The 21,332-nt window shown below is 44.0% G+C and overlaps 4 protein-coding genes across 4 annotated transcripts; 1 reads left to right on the top strand and 3 right to left on the bottom strand.

Moving 5' to 3' along the window:
• The first annotated feature begins 5,820 nt into the window (after positions 1-5,820).
• Positions 5,821-7,161, top strand: LOC127773009 (non-specific lipid-transfer protein-like). The gene is made up of 2 exons (XM_052299021.1): positions 5,821-6,252; positions 6,920-7,161. The coding sequence occupies exons 1-2, from the start codon at positions 5,916-5,918 to the stop codon at positions 6,934-6,936; spliced, it is 354 nt and encodes a 117-aa protein (XP_052154981.1). The 5' UTR covers positions 5,821-5,915; the 3' UTR covers positions 6,937-7,161.
• A 4,509-nt stretch (positions 7,162-11,670) lies between these two features.
• Positions 11,671-12,407, bottom strand: LOC127774580 (ubiquitin-40S ribosomal protein S27a-2). Its single transcript, XM_052300847.1, has one exon. It carries the CDS (start codon positions 12,319-12,321, stop codon positions 11,854-11,856), a length of 468 nt encoding a protein of 155 aa, XP_052156807.1. The 5' UTR covers positions 12,322-12,407; the 3' UTR covers positions 11,671-11,853.
• Positions 12,408-12,887: 480 nt separating this feature from the next.
• On the bottom strand, positions 12,888-16,330 carry LOC127775210 (protein MAEA homolog). The gene is made up of 7 exons (XM_052301537.1): positions 15,943-16,330; positions 15,523-15,717; positions 14,634-14,756; positions 13,934-14,119; positions 13,584-13,717; positions 13,296-13,482; positions 12,888-13,169 (listed from the first exon to the last, which is right to left on the bottom strand). The coding sequence occupies exons 1-7, from the start codon at positions 16,243-16,245 to the stop codon at positions 13,068-13,070; spliced, it is 1,230 nt and encodes a 409-aa protein (XP_052157497.1). The 5' UTR covers positions 16,246-16,330; the 3' UTR covers positions 12,888-13,067.
• A 1,168-nt stretch (positions 16,331-17,498) lies between these two features.
• LOC127774656 (dihydrolipoyl dehydrogenase, mitochondrial-like) lies at positions 17,499-20,981 on the bottom strand. Its single transcript, XM_052300934.1, has 2 exons — positions 20,645-20,981; positions 17,499-18,981 (listed from the first exon to the last, which is right to left on the bottom strand). The coding sequence occupies exons 1-2, from the start codon at positions 20,906-20,908 to the stop codon at positions 17,731-17,733; spliced, it is 1,515 nt and encodes a 504-aa protein (XP_052156894.1). The 5' UTR covers positions 20,909-20,981; the 3' UTR covers positions 17,499-17,730.
• Positions 20,982-21,332: the final 351 nt, after the last annotated feature.

Raw genomic sequence — 21,332 nt, 5'->3', positions numbered from 1 at the left:
TAGTCTCTAATTAACGTAGAGACCACTTGCCCTTAGCGGTTTAGATGGTGGTTTTGGGTGACGTGGCGTATACGTGGCTGGTTTGACTTAGGCTGCGTTCGAGCGCAGGAGAAAGGGATAAAGATTGTTTTGTTTTCCGCGCGTACGCTTCCCGAACTAATAAACAGTGTGTTTTTGCAAAAAATTTCTATAGGAAAATTGCTTTAAAAAATCATATTAATCAATTTTCGAAGTTTAAAATAGTTAATACTCAATTAATCATGTGCTAATGGCTCACCTCGTTTTGCGTATCTTCCCAATCTACTCAATCTCCTCCTCAAACACACCCTTAATCATCATCCTACGTGGTGTTGAGTGGCACTGGAAGCAAAATATAAAAAAATTAAAACTAAAATAAAAACATGGGCCACATGTCATTCGGACGAAAGAAAAAATAGTGGGAGTGGACCTCACCTTCTTCTCTATCCACGGACGACGGTGCGTCGGCGGCTCGGTGCCTCCTTCTCTCTCTCCCGGTTATCCTTCCTTCCTCATCGAGCTCCCTCGCGGCCTCGCCGGCCGACGAGCTGCGCGCGGAGAGGGAGTAGGGCGGCGGCTGGCGAGGGGGACAAAGACAAGCGCAAAGAGGGAAAAGGGCGGCGGTCGGCGAGGGGTGGCGCTCGCCTCCTCCCTCTCCGCGCGCGCTCGCCGGCTTCCCTCATGTCCTCCCTATCGGCTCCTCGCGCCGACTCCTCGAAGCGGCAGCCCCCAGTCCCCTCGCTGACGAGGGGGGTGGAGACAGACGACGAGAGCATGGGAGGAGGGCGGCGGTGACCGGGGTCCAAGATCTGCGGCGTCGTCGTCGTCCTCAACTCCGGATTTACGCGTCCGTCGCCGTCGTCGAGTCCCACCCACGGCGCCCCGGCCCGATGGCCACGACTTTGAGCGACATGGCCTCAACTCCTTTTAATTTTTGTTTCATTTTTGTTTATTTTGTTTAATTTTTCAGTTTTCAATTTTACTCCTTTTAATTTTTTGGGATCAAATTTGCCACGTAAGCGTCACGTCATTGCCACGTGGGGACAAAGATCTAGTCAAAGACGCCACGTAGGTGCCACATCATTCAAAACCTAGGGTCAATACTACCGAGGGACTATGTTTGCATGGTTTTGTAAGTCGTGGGATGTTTTGTATCCGGTTTTCTGGACTGAGGACGAAAATCAGACTGGACGACAAATTGAGGGACCTAGAGTGAACTTATTCCTTATAATGAAACCCCTCCTAAATATATATTCTCTCCGTTTCATGTCATAAGATGTTTTGACTTTGGTCACAGTTAAACTGTTTCAAGTCTGACCAAATTTATAGAAAAAAGGTAATATTTTTAACCCAAGATAAATTTATTATAAAAATATATTTAATTATTAATTTAATAAACTAATTTGGTAATATAAATATTACTATATTTGTCTATAAACTTGGTTAGACTTGAAGTAGTTTGACTTTAATCAAAGTCAAAACATCTTATAACCTGAAACGGAGGGAGTAGCAAACATTTAACCATTGAATTTCTTTATCAGTTTGTTTGGCAACTCGAGGGAAGAGGATTGGGAGTTTACATGACGGCCTATTTGGTTGGAGGGAGTTTTTAAGAGGGATTGTGAGTTTAGAGAGATGGAGCTATTAACTGTTTTGTTTGGTTGGGAATTTCCATGGGATGGAATTGAGGAAGGAACCCCTCATTTTCAATACCTAAGTAGGGGTGGTAATTGGGAATTTGATTTTTAATTTCAATACCTTGTTTGGTAGAGGTGGTGGAAATCGATAGAAAGTTTAGTTGAAGATTAGATTATTAATGAAAACGGATGTGATGAGCACCCTGCAGCGAGCACCCTGATTTTCCCCTCTCTTTCACGGTACCAATCAGCAACCAATAATATATATATGGCTATATATATATTGATGTGATAAATGGAGCAACAAAATTAATTAAGACTAGTCAACTGGACAAACGACGATATTAGGGGTTGTTTGGATGGTGACGATACTTTACCATAACTTTGGTAAGCTACTTTAACCAACTTAGGGCATGTACAATGGTCTTTATTAATGTAAGTAAATTTGATGACATGAAAGAAAGAGAAAAGAGTATGGTTGTTATGCATGACAACGGCTCAGAGTCAACTCTTAGCATTTTTTAGAGCAAATTTTGTTATATGGTGGTGAAAGAAAGGAAAAGAGAGTAAGAAAAAGTATTTTGATACATTAATGATTAGAGACCATATTGTTTTTATCTGTTGTAGGATGCTAGTCTCTGACTCTACCTTTGTACATGCTTTTAGCCTAGTGTTCGCTTGCTTGCCACATCTTTGTCATGCCACACTTTTTTATTTTGTGACCCTACTTGTTATAGACATATATCTTTGCCAACATTTGCCTAATTCGTGGCCAAGAATTTCTTAGCCATCTAAATTGTGGTATGCCACACTTTAGCTATAGAAGTATCCAAACAGCCCCTAAATTCTTCAGCTTACAGAGGTTGGAAAGACTGCAAACTGAACACCACACCTCTCTACCCGTGCACTGGCAAAGCACACGATCAGAAGAAGATGGAGACCTCCTTGGCTCCAGCACGTGCTCAGCAGGGAAAAACTGCCAAGCACACACTTGTGTCACTGTCGTTGATAGCGGCAACAATCAGCAGAATATCGACGATGGGAGCGCCATCGTCCCTGGCGGCGGAGGACACGACCTCGATGACGAACCAAAACAAATTAGACCCTAACCTCCCCTGTAACCTATTGCATGGACATATATATGTGTGCACGCAAGCACCAGGAAAGGGCATGGGCTCAAAGGCCCAAAACCTAATTAAACATAGACTAATTAAGTTTAGTCCTAATTAACTTGGTAACAACACCACAAATCTCCTATGCTGCAATTAATTAAGTAAATAAACATGCTAATGGAAAATTAGCATGACAAGATCGGTACGTGCAATGAACCAACACGTATATACCCCATCAATTTCTTCTCTTCTATGCCCATCTGATCGGTAGCACTCCTTGTCGGTTTCTTCTTTTCATCTTGTTTCACACAGATTTGAAAAGAACCACCGGCAAAAGATACAGGTGCTTTGGTCACATCATCCTCCCTTCCTTAAAACAAAGCCGTCCTCGGCTTACTGTTAATTTTAACCACTTCTTTCTTTTTCTTCATAGTCGGAAATACCTCCACTTTAATAACACTCTCTTGCATTGGTTTCAGCACATGATTTACTCCTTTATGCATAAGGGAATAGCAATTGGACCTATCCTCATGTGTTGCATTTAGATCAAACTGCTAAGGTCTTCCCAATAACAAGTGACAAGCATTCATCGGTACTACATCACAGTCGACTTTATCAACATAGCTTCCAATAGAAAATGCAACTCCCCCCTCCCAAAACCAAATAGGCCATATGGCTTCTTCCGAGGGAATAATTCAGGAAGGAGGTTCGTTGCCGCGGGCTTCTTCCGCGCGTCGTCGTCGCCGCTCAACGAGGAGATGAGGCGACGGCGGCGGATGAGGCTGACGTGAGCCGGTGGAGGCCAACGGCAACAAGAGCACCGCCGGCGGGTGGCAGAGGCGAGCGATGGATGCTAGCGGGAGCACCGCCGTCGCTGCTCGCCGTCGATTTGGCAAGCGACGGTGGCAGGGATATTGGCGGCAAAGGGAGAGAGAGAGAGCGCGCGCGCAAGCGGATGCAAAGGAAAGAGAAGGGGGAATAGGTGGGACCCATAGATGGCTAGTGAGTTTGGCTGGCCAAATTAGGCTAGTGAGGGAAAGGTTTGACCAACCAAATAGCTTGGAAAGTTGAATAGAGAGGCCGTTGGAGCACTTTTTTTTGTAAGAATTAACAAAATTTAGCTTGGAGAGTCTTTTGGAGAGGCTATTGGAGTTGCTCTAACACCGTTTTGATTTGTCTCTCCAAGACCGAATAACAGACTGATATAGTATAAACTGCCTCCACGAAGCCAAGCAGCGACCCGGGCTGTTCCACAGATTGTGCCCTCTAGACGCCATCATACATGATGGCATTGATGTCCACTAAACTGGCCCTTGGCCATGGCGTCCGGGGTCTGCGTGCCGAGCTCACGATGCGGCTTTGTTCGCTAGAACCAGCTCCCATCCGAAACAGTGATCACGGAAAGCAGAGCGATTCATTAGTGCGTGATTAATTAAGTATTTGTTGATTTTTTTAAATGGATTAATTTGATTTTTTTAAGTAACTTTCGTATAGAAACTTTTTTAAAAAAACACACCGTTTAGCATTTTGAAAAGCGTGCGCGTGGAAAACGAGGAAGAGGGATCGGGAAAAGAGGCATCTGAACACAGCCCTGGAGGTCGTCACTGGTCGCTGCTCCCCACCAAGAGCCGATGCGTGCACCTAGACTCGTCGCCTCCATACGAGCAAACGCTTCACATGGACTGGGCCGAAGCTGTCCCGCTGGCCCAAGTGGTAAACCTTGGTCCAACTTATAAAGTATGGTAAAGAAATATGATGTTAAGTGAAAACATACGTTTAACCTTGGTCCAATGTCCCAATCTGATAAATATACATCGCCCAAAGTGAAATTTACTCAAATCAGATTGATACTTTAAAATATTTTCATATGATTTTTATTTTCATAGTTGTTATAACATAATATAAATAAATTAGTAGTCAAAGTATTTCATTGAAAACCATGTAAAAAATTTATAGGTTTTAGGAGTATATGTATACAGGCATTCTTTTACGGATTTAGGTAATATTTTGTAACTAGCTAACCATACGTTCGACAAGTGACATGGATAGTCAACTCGCGCATGATATCGATGTATCATGTTTCACACCACCTGTTTTCTCTTTCCTAAAATATCGTAAAATTTACTACGGATAGTAAAAAAAAATTACAATTACTAGATTTTATATTTTAGGATAAAATTTAAACTTATTATATTTTAGGTCGGTGGGAATATGTTATAAGGATGAGTGTGGGTCATCTGCTCCACAGAGAGAGGAGCGAGCAATGTGAAATCGACGGCCGGCGTCCGTTGCGCGCGCACGCAGCGCGTTCACACAAGATGAATGTAGAGCCACCACGTACAGTGCTTTCCTAGGCAGAAGCCCACTATCACATCTAGCTTCATGCCTGCTTTCCTTACATAAATCCAAAGTGGAGAAACCAAACCTCTAATGATTCATGCTGCCACAAATGCAAAGAAATCAAAGGAGTGCCAAGTGCCAAGTGCTCACCGTCAGTGCTCTCCCCATTCACCCCAGGACATGATTGAGGTGCGTGCTGTGCGCCACAATGGCACTAGCAGTGTTCACAAGAATTGCAGTGGAATCCTATTCGGATTTCGTGAAATTCGAACTCTCTGGATCGGGTCAACAACAAAAAAACCACTTTGTTTTTCTTAAATTTAAAAATATTGAAACTAAAATTTAAATTTTTGACAAAATTTATTCAGATTTGTTTTTCTGTTTATCAACTGATTTCGTGAAATCCGATGATACTGCTCGTGAGCGGATTTTGATTCTGGGTTGGGATTGTGAGGGTTCATAATTTCAGTGGAATTTAATTTGGATTTCGCAATATCCGGACTTTCCAATCAGGTCGAAAACACAAACGACTCGGTTTTTAATTGAATTCAAGAAAACAAAATTTTAAATTCCCGACAGAAATTATTAGGACTTTATCGGTTTTTGATTTATCAACGGATTCCATGAAATTTGCGAATTTTGACCCGGTATCAGGATCGTGAACCCTGGACACTAGTATATAACAAGCACCACACCCTTGTATACGAGTAAGCACAGCAGCAAAACTAAACTGATCATACACACAAATTAAGTTGTGATCATCCGAGCAAAAGCAAAGCAAGAGAACGGTAGCTAGCTAGTTGACACAATGAGGGCGGGCAGGTTGGTGATCCTCGTGGCGGTGGCGGTGGTGGTGGTGGTCGCCGGCGGCGGGGCGGCGGAGGGCGCCGGCGAGTGCGGGAGGGCATCCGCCGACCGGGTGGCGCTGCGGCTGGCGCCATGCGTGTCGGCGGCGGACGACCCGCAGTCGGCGCCGTCGAGCAGCTGCTGCTCGGCGGTGCACACCATCGGGCAGAGCCCCAGCTGCCTGTGCGCCGTGATGCTGTCCAACACGGCCAGGGTCGCCGGGATCAAGCCGGAGGTCGCCATCACCATCCCCAAGCGCTGCAACATGGCCGACCGCCCCGTCGGCTACAAGTGCGGAGGTAAAGACTGGTGTTGCCTGGGAACTTATCCCTCACGGACGTATAACAGAAACGATTCATCGTCGCATGATTAATTAAATTGTATTAGCTATTTTTTAAAAATATATATATTAATATGAATTTTTAAAGCAATTTTCGTATAGAATATTTTTTAAAAAATGTACAATTTAAAAGTTTGAAAAGCGTGCACGAAAAAAAGACATTTGAGTTGAGCACTAATAAAATAACTTAGCCTTAAAGATGTACTCCCACCATAAAAAAAAACCAACCTAGTTGGAGTTTTGACACAACATGGCCAATACATGGCCAATTTGACATAATATGGCCATGTTGTAAGTTGTAACAAATCCCCAATTAGGTTGGTTTTTTTACTGAGGGAGTAGATTATTTTTTCTCGGTTTGTATGATTTCGGATTTCAAACTGTTAAATGATGTTAAATGATGTGTTTCGTTTAAAATATCAAATAGATCTATATTTTAAATTTAAATAATTAAAACTCAATTAATTATAGTTAATTACTTTCTCGTTTTATGTGCACTGATTTATCTTCATCTAGTGGCTTTTCTAATGCAAGTATATACTCTTCTAGTCTTCTTCATACAAAATTAATCGATGGTTAGCATTTTTTCAATACTTAGAGCAATTAACTTATTTTAATTTTCACAGATTACACGCTGCCTTGACCCTTGAGGCCTTGAGGGAGACTGTGGCACTTATCGATATCAAGACGTACGGATGCCGTGGGAGCTTAGGCTTTGTGTCGGAATAAGCGAGAGTCCTTCATGTTCGGGGCTCTGCCACTTGTATGGACTATGCACGTGGTGCTTGTGAAAATATGTATCCTGTGTTTCGTCTGAGTAAACTGTTAAATATAATAAGAATATACAAAAGCTTGCTTGACAAATTAATCCGGGACGTAAATAAATTGACCATGCAATTAAGTGCGTGCGTATATACACTTCCGACTCCCACAAGGATCGTTCAAGAAAAAAAAACTCCGAAGGATCGTAATTAATGACATAATAGCTTAGGAAAATAATGCATGACAAGGCAGAATTCATAATTCGATCTCTTACCGCAAAATGCATCTGCAGCTGCCTCCGCGGCCACCACCTCTCTCATCTGTTCCTGCCAAGGCTCCGTATGCAGGTGCAGATCTAGCGTGGATGTTGGAGGACTTGAATCGCCTATCTCGCTGGATCATCATGACATCATTGATATTGATAGAAGAAAAGAGCGGAGAAATAAAAAGGGAAAGCAGTAAGAACAGGGAGATAGTCCTATCTCTAATCTTATTCTTATTCGCCGCTGTCCGACTGTCCGTATGCAAAGGTTGCCTGGGAAGCTCCATCGGGATGCCATCACAGATTCACAGTACGGAATGCCACCAGCCAATATTTCTCACCAACTGTGCTCGTATCACCCACCAGCTGCGTTCGCATGTGCCGGATGAGAACTCATTCCATCCGCACGTAAAACGGAGCGGTTCATTAGCACGTAATTAATTAAATATTGGTTTTTTAAAAAATGAATTAATTTGATTTTTTTAGGTAACTTTCGTATAAAAATTTATTAAGAAAACACATTGTCTAGCAGTTTAAAAAGCGTGCGCGTGAAAAAGGAGACAGAAAGGTTGGAAAAAAAGGTGCCGAACACAGCCAGGATTGCATAGTGAGATTCTGTGGAACTTCAGCAACTGGCAGGAACATCTAGTGTTCAATGTTAGCGTTGGTGCCTTGGTGGCATTCCTACATCATTCGGGTCGCTGTTGATTTTTCGGTCTTCAAAATATGCGACGAGTGAAGAAACATGCATGGAAACACCACTATGTGTTTGTTTCTAGAAGTTGGGGACTCCTCCATGAAGGAAAAACGAAACAACGGATTAATGCATGATTAATTAGTACTAAGCTAAAAAAAGAAATAAAATATTATTTTTAAGCAACTTTTCTATAGAGAATTTTTATGAAAAACACGCCGTTTATTAGTGTAGAAAAGGTGTGAGTGAAAAATGAAAAAGGAGAGATTGGAAAAGTTGAGAGAAGAACACTTTCTGCAACATACTATAGCAGAGCAGCAAGAACATGGCATGATTATCATCCCCACAATTCCACTAATGCAGTCATGAGCAGCAACCACGGTGGAGCATATCTGCAAACAATTTTTTTTGGCCTTGCTTAATCAATATTATCATCTCTGGACGTTCACATTTGTCATACAGTGTGTAAAACAAAACCTCCAAAATTCTAGAAAAGAAAAAGAAAAACAAGCACGGAGTTCCTAAGATGAGTAAAAGGCTGAATGAATATAGAGAGATGTTCAGAAATCAGAACGGATGCGGCTTCCCTATTCCGATTTTCTATTTCCTTCCCTGTTCCCTGCCACATGTCACTGCTTTATTGGTTCGAGGCTTTCTAGTGGGGCCTCCACACCCTCCGCTCCCCTTCTTGAAGAACGTCTTGGATTATTCCTTCTGCATGCTCCAATCTGCTATGGGCATAACAAAATCAATACCCACTTCCCAGCACTAATCCATATACGTATTTCTAAGATTGGATTTGATATTTTCATTCATTGCTTGAAGCATGGAGTCCTGAAGATGCACAGTTGGTCCGGCAAGGTATGATGGCCAGCGTCCATCCTCTGTCGTCGCCTCCGTCGTAACTCATCGTTGTTCCCTGGCCTCCCCTCGAGCTAGCTTGCGGATCTGTTGGCGCAGTGGCATGAGTCGATCACTCGTCTTTTCCATCGGCGGCAAGCTGGCAGCGCCGGAGTGGGCCGCAGCATTCATTGGTCAGCAGAGGCATTTAGGTCGATGAAGATGTTTTCTGTTCACCGGAGATAGTAATGAAGAAAAATAAAAGTAGTGTAACGTCGTTTGCCTGAGGTGCGGCGATGGAACGGATGCTATGGAGGCCCATGGAAAACCTCGAACCATAAAGCAGTGACATGTGGCAGGAAACAGGGAAGGGAATAGGAAGTCGAAACAAGGAAGCGGCATCCGCTGTTGTTGGGATCACAACCAGCAGCCAACATGGATCGACGATCGCCGTGGCCGTATTCTAAGGCCACAGTGCGTCCCAAAATTTTGCTGGTCCTCACATGTCACGTACTAAGAACTATATTAGCCACATACTTCACAATACATGTTGCTTGAAGTGGGTCCCACCTATCTCTCTCTAGTCACTTTTATCTCTCCCTCTGTCTTCTCTCACCCTTTTCCCACCTCTCTTCGCTCTCTCCTCGTCGCGGCCAGAGACGACGAAGTCGTCGTCCGAGCCCAAGCCGCGCCGCTGACTCCTTCGTCGTGAGCCAAAGCCATTCCCTTCTCCACTTCTGCGAGTGGAGAGAAGGGCAGCGGAGGCAGAGGCACCCTAATTTGTGAGTAGGGAGAACGGCGGCGGTGGCGGTGGAGGCGGAGGCGGGTGCGGCATAGGGGAGGAGAAGAAGGGGAGAGGTGGCGGTGGTGGCCATCTCCCCTCCCCCTGTGCCTCTCCCTCTCTTCTCCGGCGGCCATCTCAGGCATCGAGTCGAGCAGAGCGTCGTCGGGGGGAAGGGGGCGTGGGAAGCTACGGCGGCGCCGCTCCTCTCTCCACGACAGCATCTCCCCTCTCCGGGGCTGCTCCACTCTCCCCCATCCTCCCCGGCGGCGCCGCTCCTCTCTCCACGACAGCATCTCCCCTCTCCGGGGCTGCTCCACTCTCCCCCATCCTCCCCGGTGGTGGCCTGCGGAGCCAGGGGCTAGTGGTGGCGCCGGGGAAGAGCAACGGTAGTGGTGGTGGCGGCTTGTGGAGCCGGGGGTGGTGATGAGCCCCACGACGGCGTTGTTCCTCTCTCCCTACTTCCCCCATTTCCTCCCCTGACGCGCAGCGCTCGTTCTTCTCCCCACTCGACGAATTTCTGGCAAGGAACCCGTGTCCTATTTTGGCTCCCCGTTCTTCACTTAGTCATGAGAGTGAAGCTGAATGTCTATTTTGGCTCCCCGTTCACTTGGTCATGCGAGTGAAGCTGAATGCCACGTGTGTGTACTGTGAATGGCCATGAATGGCCCTATTGTGCATTGGCCATATAGGAGAAATCCGACCCTGGCTCAGAGATCAAAATACCGATTGCGAGAGTTTGTGGCCCTATTGTGCATTGGACATAGAGAAGAAATCCGACCCTGGCTCGGAGATCAAAATACCGATTGCGAGAGTTTGGAAGATTGAGGATCCTAGTTTGACTACCTATATGTAAACGGTTTTGCTAGCTGTCGACAGTTTTCAGGAAGCTTAAGATTAACCAGAATGAAAAGGCTAAGGTATATAAGCTGTTGTACGTGACTATATAAGCTGTTGGAAGCTCAACGGTATACCATTTCCAGTTACAGATAGTGCACAGGAACCCAAAAGAATCACAAACAAATGTTTTCAGAATACAGAACGCTACGATGTACTATAAATATGCATAGGCAACAGATAACAACCAAATCTTACAAATGCACGATCCATTTTGCGCTCCTGCTTAACTATAAATATTTTTCAATATCTTAGTAGAACGAAAAATCGGTAAAACTTTTATATCATTTGCAGAACCCCAAAATAAACTGTCAAGGTTCACACGGCTGGTAAGCCAACGTAGCATACGGTAAGAGTAGATTACTTCACTGGGCTTGCAATAAAAACAAACAAATAAACCTGTTTTTCAAGTTTGTAATAGTTAACACCTAATTAATCATACGCTAATGAAATTTCTTGTTTCGGCAGCAGCAAAAAAGCAAAAGCTAAACAAGCTTTCAAACTGTTCCAGAATAACTGCAAACCCCTAGAAGCTGCAAGCTAACCAGCAACCCAGAATTTCGGATCAAGAAAGGATCACATACACATTAGTCACATCTAGAGCAATTGTATATCCAAACTACAGAAATTATCAGAAAAGCATAATTCAATTAGCATTGGTCACATCTAGATAATTTCTACAGTTTGGATATACAATTGAGGGTTGAATTATCAGAATGAAGCATAATTCAACCCCCCGCACCCCAAAAAAAACATAAGATTAATGAAAGTGTAATTGTAAGCAAAAAAAAAACAAACTCTGTAACAACCCCAACCGCTTCAACTTGAGTCATACCATCCGCATTCAGTAACATCGCCATACAAGAATAAAAATTTCTAAGGTAACCCTATGCTTCATTGCAGAGTATACAATCAGATTAACAATTGCACATCTAACTGAACGGATCAGCAGAAATGATTAAAAAATTATGGCGACTACCTCCATTGAGACTAGCAATCAGCACAATTGCATCCCAGTCCATGCAGAAAAATCATTTTATAATTGCAATCAGTGAGATCTCAAAAACACATCAGAGCAACGAAACTGACACAAACTAATCATCAGACAGGAATCAGAAAACACAAGTGAACTCGCATCGCATCATCAATTCAGTAACAGATAATAATATAGGCTACTACTCAAAAGTTTTCCAATTGTAAACGGAGAACAAAACGCATATAATCTGAATAACATGTAACCAGCAGCAGCTCATCTCAGCTCATGATATAACAGATAAAAAGGAATGAAAAGCATCAGAGCAAAGCGAGCAGCAGCATCAACAACCTAGGCCTTCTGGTTGTAGACGTAGGTGAGGCCGCACTTGCCGCAGTAGTGGCGATCGAAGTGGTTGGCCATGAAGGTGCCCGCGCCGCAGTCGTTGTTGGGGCACTCCTTCCTGAGCCTGGTGACCTTGCCGGTGGCGTCGTCCACCTTGTAGAACTGGAGCACGGCGAGCTTCACCTTCTTGTGCTTGTGCTTGATCTTCTTGGGCTTGGTGTACGTCTTCTTCTTGCGCTTCTTGGCGCCGCCGCGGAGGCGGAGCACGAGGTGGAGGGTGGACTCCTTCTGGATGTTGTAGTCGGCGAGGGTGCGGCCATCCTCGAGCTGCTTGCCGGCGAAGATGAGGCGCTGCTGGTCCGGGGGGATCCCTTCCTTGTCCTGGATCTTGGCCTTCACGTTGTCGATGGTGTCCGAGGACTCCACCTCCAGCGTGATGGTCTTCCCCGTCAGGGTCTTCACGAAGATCTGCATCTTGGCGGCGGCGGGGGAGGGGTCGCCTCCGCGGCTGCGGCGGCGACGGCGACGGCGGCGAGAGGGGTGGGGGGAAGGTGGCTAGGGTTTTGGGCGGCGCATGTGGAGATCGACTTTATAGAGGAGGTGGAGCGGTGTGGGCTGTTCGATCTAGGGGTTTTCGGATCGGACGGCTGGGATTCATCTGGATATGTTGGGCTGGGCCTGGTTCGTTGCTTCTCTTCCGGCCCATTGCTCAGGATAGGGCACCGGTTTACTTTTATCATTTCCGCTTTCTTGCTTCGGAAACGCCTTATGGGTTTCCGCTTTCGTGGGAGCAGACTGAAAAGGCGTTTTGAACAATTTGTATAAATCATCTCCCTTTCATGTAAAGCATATTCATACTGCAGCTATATGCTAATTTAATTTTAATATCAATACTGATGGTTATAAGGTTTCCAAATCCTACTTTAATAGAGTGCAGTATTTTCACATTAATCAATTTACTTTCGAGATATATTTCACCAATTCATTTGACCAAGAAAAAGGTTAAAAAGGATGGATATGGAATGCAATGACACAAAAGGTCAAGTGTAATCAGAAATCAGTACTGAAGTAGTTTCAATAGTTCTTGTATTTGCATCACAATTCAGACTAAACTTTAACAGAATGGAGAATGTTCTGATCAGTCTATGTACAAGCATTCAGGTTCAGATCACCCGCGCAAATCAGTGTCTTCCCAGATGAGATCCACACGCGTTGTGTGATCATGATATGTAGGCCTTGACGAGATCGGTGTAGTTGCAGACGTCTCCTGTCCGAGGGCATGTAACCTTGCCTCCATTCTTCTTGGCCATCTCATCAAGAGCCTGAGGTAGGATAGAATGAACAGCCAGCAATGGATTATCAGTGTGGCACTACGAACGACGGTTTCAAGTATGAACTCGCATATCGGCATAATACCGTAATGACCTGGTTCAGCTCGTAGTTTTTACCTTGGTGCTATAAACATAGCCATTCGGGAATACGAGCGGTGGGTTCTCAGTGTCCATGAGCTCCTTTGTTATGTAGCAGACAAGCTTTGAATGGTGCTGCTTGGAGAATGGAAGTGGCTCTGCTAGTTTCCGGAAGCCAGGCAGGGATAAGGGGTCTTCTTTGGGGCAGTTACCATCGAAGCAGAATCTAATGATGGTCAAGGAAAAAAAGATATTGTAATTACAATGCTAGTGGTTTATATTAAATGGTAAAGGTGAAGCAAAAAATAATGATCAGGCGAAGGATACGGTGTCTTCAGAGCTGTGAGCCCTGCTTGCATATAGATGTTCAGCAACGGCTCCAATGTCATGCCATACAATTTGCAGAATTCCTGCTTAAACTGATCCACGAGGCTGTCCCACTGATTTTGCTCAAACAGGACCTACGAGCATAAACACATGGTATGAAGACTATGATGCAGCTCCACTCCAATAGGAGTTGATATCAGAGGACTCTCCAAGAATGCACATATAGTCATATAGATATAATAATATATTTGAAAATCCAATACTGAGCATGAAAATATGTGGTCAGATTCGTGATGCAGGCATGCAGTGACAAAAAAAAAAAACAAGAGTACACAGACAAAGCGGCTAACCTTGTAAGGAGCACAATTTGTACTGCTTCTAAAAACCAATGTTGCTGTGACGCGCTGCAATTCTTTCATGTGTGTAGCCCCCCAGGGAGAAAGGTATTTTCGAGCATATGCTATAGCGTGCATGAAGTTCTTGGCCTTGACAAGTTCCACAAACTCTTGAAGCCTCAGAAAAAACTCAAGCTTACTCTGCAGGGAAAATAACAAAAACACTCTAATCAGGGCAAATAACAAAGGCACCCTAATGGCCTAATGTACTAGAACTAACAATTGTGTTAACATAAAGATAGTAATATATGCCAGTCAGCAACTAAAAAATTATGGGCTTATTTTGTTTCTTTAAAAATGATATCGAGAAATGTTGTATACTAACATCATATTCATTGATGTACTATGCACTCTCGCCTGTTTCTTTAGATTAGGATGCTTTCTAACAGAGGACACGTAGAACAAATCACCCCCAAATTCCAATAAAGAGGTCAGCTTACAAGATTAAGAATTTGAGCCAGCAAAATCCACATTGATTCATGTGCTATCAGAAGTCAGAGCTATCAATTATCAGATACCAATGCAAGCACCAGACACCAGTATTTCATCATACGGCAAAGATTTAATCATTTCATCTTGCTAATATGCTGAATTTCTGAATGAAGCAAACCAATCAATGTTAGTACGAATTACGAAATAGCACAGTAAAACAAACCTTTGATTTCTTTAACCGAGACCTGTTTTCTGCACACCAAGCTAAAGCAGGAGCAATTTCCTTGTTCTGAAGAGAATCAATTACTCTTTTTGCATCGAGAAAAACATCAACGTCAACAAGGTCCTGCATAAGTTGACTAGTCAGATTATGTTCCAGTGAGTAATTATGGACTATGGGTATAGTTAAAGGCAGTATGTACTGATCAGTCTCGACTCCAGCATGAATTGATAGATTACTGCTCTAATTATCATTGTTGCTGAAGCCATTTATATACTAGCGGAAAGCAAATCTTAACTCTAGTTTCATTAGAGAAAAGGTTCTGTGTTCATGCTATATCCAAAAAGCAGAAAGCAACATGTTTGGCTACTCGCCAATAATTACGTACATTGGTAAAGAATAATGGTAACTACAAATAAAAGGAGATTAACTTATGCTTCGTCATCTGCATTCACATACAGATGAGATAGGTTTAAAACAAGCATTCTCTTTTGTTTGGCAGGAGGGTAGTCAAGCATATAACATGTAAGAGACTGCAAGACTTAACAAGAGTGGAATTCGAATAATGTGGATAGACAAAATATAGGTAAAATTATGGTTAAAGGCAACATTAGGCCATAGTTCATCAAAGGATTATACATGGAAAGGAGGTCTCTGGCAATCTGAGCATTATATTCATACATCTTATTCGCAAGATTAGTTAGTTAACTTCAACAAACTTGAAGGATCATTTCAGCAGCAAACAATCGATATAGCCAAAGGATAAAGTTGCGGGTTATTGCTTGCTTTGTTGCCACTAATGTGACTATGTGAGGTTAGTGAACAACAAACTATATACACAACCAATGAAAAATATCTCCTTGGTATGCTCTTCCTTTCTCCATTCTTATACCTGAATGCCGGAAGTCTCCGCGAGCTTGGCGGCAGTGTCGTAGTAGGACATCCGCAGCATGTAATCAACCAGGATCCGCTTGAGCCGCAATTCCTCCCACTCAGCGTCATCGCCAGAGCTCGCCGATGCGAGACGGTTGAGCCGCGCCCGGCACCTCTGCACCTGCAGCTCCTCCGCCCGCGCCCCCTCTTCCATCTGCAAGACATCATCCTCATCATCATCATCATCATCATAATCAATTAATCAATCCATCAGCAACGAAATGGGATTTCCCCAACCTAAGTAGGATCCAGATAGGATAGAGAATCAATCGATCAACGAGCCAGGATCTTTTCGAGGGCAAGTGTGGATTCGGCGAGAGACTGATTGGGGGCGAAGTGAGGTGGGGAATTGGGGAAGGGAAGGGGAGGGGAGTACAACCTTGCGCTTGAGGCCGTGGAGGCGGGAGACGAGGGAGGTGAGGTGGTCGACGGCGGCGGCGTCACCGCTGCCTCCTCCTCCTCCTCCCGGCGCGGCGGCGGCGGCGGAGGCGGAGGAGAGGACGGCGGCGATCTCCTTCTCGGCGAGGCGGTGGTTGGTGCGCACGGTGGACTTGAGGGCCTCGAGGGGGACGCGCAGCAGTTGGTGCTCCAGCCGCACCGACTCCGCCGCGCGCGTCTGCCTCCCCGCCGCCGCCGACGAGGCCGACGGCGACGGCGATGGCGTGTCGATAGCCATCTCCATCTCTTCTTCTTTTTTTTTTTCTCTTTTTTTTCCCTCTTTTCTTGGTGAGAGAATGGGGGAAGGATGAGGAGTTTTGGATAGTTGGAGAAGGTTTTTGTGATGGTTACTCTACTTGTTGGCTTGTCTGGAATCTTGGATAGAGATGTGATTTTGTTTTTGGGCTTAATTTAATCCGGGCCTTAACATGAGGGCTATGTTTGGATAGTGGGAAATGAGAGGTGAGATTGAAATTGGGAAATGAATGAAGGGTTAGAATTAAATGAAAGAGGGAGAATGAATGGTTAGGATTTAAAGATGTCTTTTGGTGAGTGGGAAATCATTTCCCTAACCCATTAGCCAAACAAGGCCCAGGAGATATAAAATGTTTCCTTGTATTCAACTCGTACAAATTTAGATCCTAAAGTTTGATATAACTGTTTCAAGATCTGTGTTGTGTGACATGTGACATAGTTACACTTTTTGCGTACTCAATTTTAGAAAGCATTTGTGGTTTGTTTGGTTGGGGGGTTTGAAAAGAGGGAATGGAAGTTTAGGAGATTTAAGCATTATAATCTCAGCTTGATTGGAGGATGTGGGAAATTTAGAGGGATTAGGATGGGAAACTAATTGATCCAACTCTCGTTAATCTTACCGTTTATCATGTCTTCCGATATAATTTCGTACCTCAAAACGCACGCAACAAACAGAGAATGTGAATCAAATTCCCAAACAAGATATTGGAATTAAAAGTCAATTCCCATATTAATTCCCTCACTCAACTCCCAGAGCTAATATTATGCCCCTCCCCAATTGTTGCCAAACAGGTCGTTGGTATATAAAATTTCAGGAGTTTGGTTTCATTTCATTCCTGTGTAGTATTGTTCCACGGGATTTTTTCTAAAAAAATCGCAGAGGCCTTGCTTGATGCTGGAAGCAACAAAACATTTGCCTAAAAAAAAAATACAGTGCCAAATATTTATTTCAATAAATCGCCCTTGACCTTGCGGTTTCGTTGATAAGTTTGAGTAACCAAGCAGAACTGAAGACATATTGCAAGTTTGCAACTGCAAGTAATTACAGTAGAATTTAATAATTTGAGCAATAATGAATCATGGAAAGATTTGTGACATGCACACAATTATACATCTTTTCTGTCCCAACAAAGATACTGAAAATAGACTATCAGAATTAGGATTAAGCAAAAAATTCCAGAGATGAAGGGCGCCATCTGATCTAGGGGAGCCAGCCTCTGTGGTATTCTTGTCTCAGGTATCAACAGAAAAAAGAAACATATTCAGCATTAAGTTTTTACCATATTATTAAGGAGTAGGAACAGACGCGCCAGCTAGCAAGGAAAAAGAATATAACTACAATAAGAAGTGAAGGTGCGAATTCACAGTTCCGCTGAGGAAATGGTAAACAAACTAGATGTTTTAACCACATCGTTCCATATTATTTCAAAACTTTGGGGAATATTTTTAGATGGCAGTTGAAACGTATCATGATTTAAATGTGAATCGCCTTCAGGTAGGTCTGTAGGCAAGCCTCCTTCAGGGCTTCGCTCACTGTTGGATGCGCATGGCATGTCCGTGCAATATCCTCACTAGATGCTCCATACTGAAGTGCAAGCACCGCCTCATGGATTATCTCACCTGCATTAGGGGCCATTATATGTACACCGAGGATTCTATCGGTCTCCTTCTCAGCCACTACCTTGACCAACCCTTCAGCATCATCAATTGCCTTTGCACGGCTGTTGGCCAACAGGGGGAACTTCCCAACCTGGTAGGCCACTCCTGATGCCTTAACCTGTTCTTCCGTCTTCCCAACAGAAGCCACCTCTGGGTGTGTGTACACCACTCCAGGTACAGTGTCATAATCTACGTGACCCTCTTTACCTGCGATGAATTCAACACAGGCAACACCATCTTCTTCAGCTTTATGTGCAAGCATGGGTCCAGGGATCGCATCTCCAATCGCATAAACACCCTTAACATTTGTCATAAAGCGCTTGTCGACAAGGATTCTTCCACCCTTGTCAGTCTCAACACCAAGGGCGTCCAATCCAAGACCAGAGGTGTATGGTACTCTGCCAGCAGATACAAGAACAATATCACACTCAAGAACACTCTGCTCTCCACCAGCTGCAGGCTCCACAGTTAACTTGACACCACTCCCAGAGGTATCAACCCCAACAACTTTTGTCTTAAGCATGAACTTCATTTTCTGCTTCTCCAGCATACGCTGGAACTGCTTCCTAATCTCTCCATCCATTGACGGGACAATGTCAGAAGCGAATTCAACGACAGTGACCTCAGACCCTAGCCTGTTCCAGACAGAACCCATCTCTAAACCAATGTATCCAGCTCCAATAACCACCAACTTCTTTGGTATTTCTGAAAGAGCAAGAGCACCAGTAGATGACACGATCTTCTTCTCATCTATTGTAACTCCAGGGAGTGATTTCACATCTGAGCCAGTGGCAATGATTATGTTCTTCCCTTTAACAGTAGTGCTACCACCATCGAGCAAGTCAACAGATACCTCTGAAGGGGACACAAACTTTCCAAATCCTTTGACATACTCAACCTTGTTCTTCTTGAACAGGCCTTCAATCCCTTTAGTCAGCCCAGCAACTGCTTTGTCTTTCTGTGACATCATGGCAGGCAAATCTATTTCAAGATTTGAGAATTTGATACCATGGTGTGCAAAAGAAGCCTTGGCCTCATGGTACATATGTGACGAATGCAGGAGAGCCTGAAATGATAAAAGAAAACAAATAAGATGCAATGCAATAACCATCGAAATGATGCACTTGCAATTTGCATTCTTTCAAATAAGCCAGCTACAAATACATAACTGCAAAAGCTAAGTACAAAATTGGTACTTCAGGAGGGTATGCAGTAGCATTTGAACAAGAATTTATTGGTATATCTATCTACTTCAGCATGGTTAACATGACCAATTTCACAAGCATGCGTGAAGATACAGCATGTATGAAATCAACAAAAATGTTAATGTTCAACTAAAGTTGCATTCCAGAAGGATAACCATAGTACAGTTCAAAGGAAGTACATAGTGTTTTATCTAGAGTTGAACCATAAACAAGAGTAAAGAATAGAAAGTGGCAACTATAGATGAGAAAAACTGAAGCCATAAGCTGAAACTCTTAAAGAGCAAAATACCGAATCTACCTTCTCGATATTCAATTAATATTTCTGGCCCCATATGAAAAGACTAACATCATAAAATGTGGCATTATATCGGCTAATAAATAGTGTATGAGCATTCGAGACCAGTTATCCATCCCTAGCTTCATTAGAGCACCAAAAATATTCCAATTTTTGTGTTGGATCAAGTAGGTTAAATCCCTTTGTCATGACAGACCTGGCCCCAACCATGGACCTCAGAACTAAAGCAATAAAGATCTAATAATGAAACCTCCAACTACATGCTCAATGATGACTAGCTAATGAAGACAGGTGCAAATTTATGCACACTAGCAGAACAAGTGTAGAGCAAACAATGAGATTACCAACCTCAGATTACTCAAAGCTCTTATCTATAAAATGGCAATGATATTCGCAATTTTCTCTAAAAGATATCAGAAAGTTGACCCACTGATAAAAACTCAGGCCTACGGCATCATATTACCCCCATTGTGCTTCGTAATTCATAATAAATCGATGGCACAGCTAAATAGAATGGGTCGAAATGATTCATCACCTCCTAACCAACAATAGCAAAGAAGAAAAGGAACTGACTGTAACTAATCCACACATTTCAGACAATTCAATATAAAACCCAGCTGCAAATAGCACTGATAACATTATCAGCGGGTTCCAAATTCCTAGCACAACTTGAAGACTCAAAATTCGCATCACTGAACTGACAATCTGGCATGAAGAGCAGGAACCATAGGCCCCCATCGTTTTCATTATAAGAAATCAGCCGCTGCCAAGAATTTGAATATTAAGGCTTAATTTAAAAGTTTTTTCATCGAAGTTTATTTTTCAGCATTAGCTTTTAAATCTTTTTAAATCGCTAAAAACATATCTCATATCTATAGTTTTACCCACAAAAAATTATTCTTTTGCTAATACGCTGTAAGGCGTATAATTCGCATATATGCCCAACCGATGGGGGCCATAATAAAATTCACATCACCACACCCCCCAAATAGCTTGTTGAGCAGGTCCCAATTCTCTGACATTCACATGGATAAATCAAAATTTTGCAAACCCCGAAACGTATCAAACAACTACATCCTAAACACCCGCGCAACGCAAACCCTAACGCCCAAATTCGTCGTACGAATTCGCACGGATCTACGAGCTCTCCGAGAGCTAACAGCGGGGAACGCGCAGCCATCCATCCCAGATCGCGGCGCGGAGACGGGGCGGGAGGGAGGGGGCGATACCTTGGAGGGGATGCAGCCGACGTTGAGGCAGGTGCCCCCGAGCGTGCCCCTCTTCTCGATGCAGGTGGTCTTGAGCCCTAGCTGCGCCGCCTTGATGGCGGCCACGTACCCGCCCGGCCCGCCGCCGATCACCACGACGTCGCTCTCCTCCCCCACCGCCGCCGCCGCGTACCCCCTCCACGCGGACGCCCACGCCGCCGCCGGCGCCCGCCGCAGCAGCGCCGCCTCCGCCGCGCGCCTCCTCGCCAAGCTCGCCATCGCCATCTCGCGGGCTCCTCTTCGCGATGTTTTTTTTTCTTTTTTCCTTTTTTTTTCCCCTCTGCTTGCCTCTCTGGCCTTCTGCGCAAGAAAGAGGAGAGGAGAGAATGGCATAAGTGTAAATACGAAGAGTTTGGGTACGAATACGGAATACCGAATTCGACGGGAGCATCTACGGAATACGTATGCGCATACGAGGACAGATACGGTGCAACCGTGCATGTGCATTCATTCACAAACTCACAATTCCATATGAAGGAATTATCCCAATTCACATGCTAACTATTGATAAGAAAATTCATAATGTTGCACGTTATCCCCTCCGTTAAAAAAAAATGATTAATCCTAGTAATGAATTTGGACAAAACATGTGTCTAGATGGATGAATACCCGTTGATTACATAGATGACAGGAAACTGAACAGCTACCG

The sequence above is a fragment of the Oryza glaberrima genome, chromosome 5, assembly GCF_000147395.1.
Source record: "Oryza glaberrima chromosome 5, OglaRS2, whole genome shotgun sequence".
NCBI lineage: Eukaryota > Viridiplantae > Streptophyta > Magnoliopsida > Poales > Poaceae > Oryza > Oryza glaberrima.
Note: the sequence above shows the minus strand (reverse complement) of the source record. Positions and strands in the feature narration are given on the sequence as shown.

Coding starts and splice junctions, on each gene's coding strand:
- LOC127773009 (XM_052299021.1), top strand. CDS start 5,916: ATGAGGGCGGGCAGGTTGGTGATCCTCGTGGCGGTGGCGGTGGTGGTG.
- LOC127774580 (XM_052300847.1), bottom strand. CDS start 12,321: ATGCAGATCTTCGTGAAGACCCTGACGGGGAAGACCATCACGCTGGAG.
- LOC127775210 (XM_052301537.1), bottom strand. CDS start 16,245: ATGGAGATGGCTATCGACACGCCATCGCCGTCGCCGTCGGCCTCGTCG. Junction 15,718..15,942: donor TCCACGGCCTCAAGCGCAAG/GTTGTACTCCCC, acceptor GATGTCTTGCAG/ATGGAAGAGGGGGCGCGGGC. Junction 14,757..15,522: donor CGGAGACTTCCGGCATTCAG/GTATAAGAATGG, acceptor CAACTTATGCAG/GACCTTGTTGACGTTGATGT.
- LOC127774656 (XM_052300934.1), bottom strand. CDS start 20,908: ATGGCGATGGCGAGCTTGGCGAGGAGGCGCGCGGCGGAGGCGGCGCTG. Junction 18,982..20,644: donor TCGGCTGCATCCCCTCCAAG/GTATCGCCCCCT, acceptor TTATCATTTCAG/GCTCTCCTGCATTCGTCACA.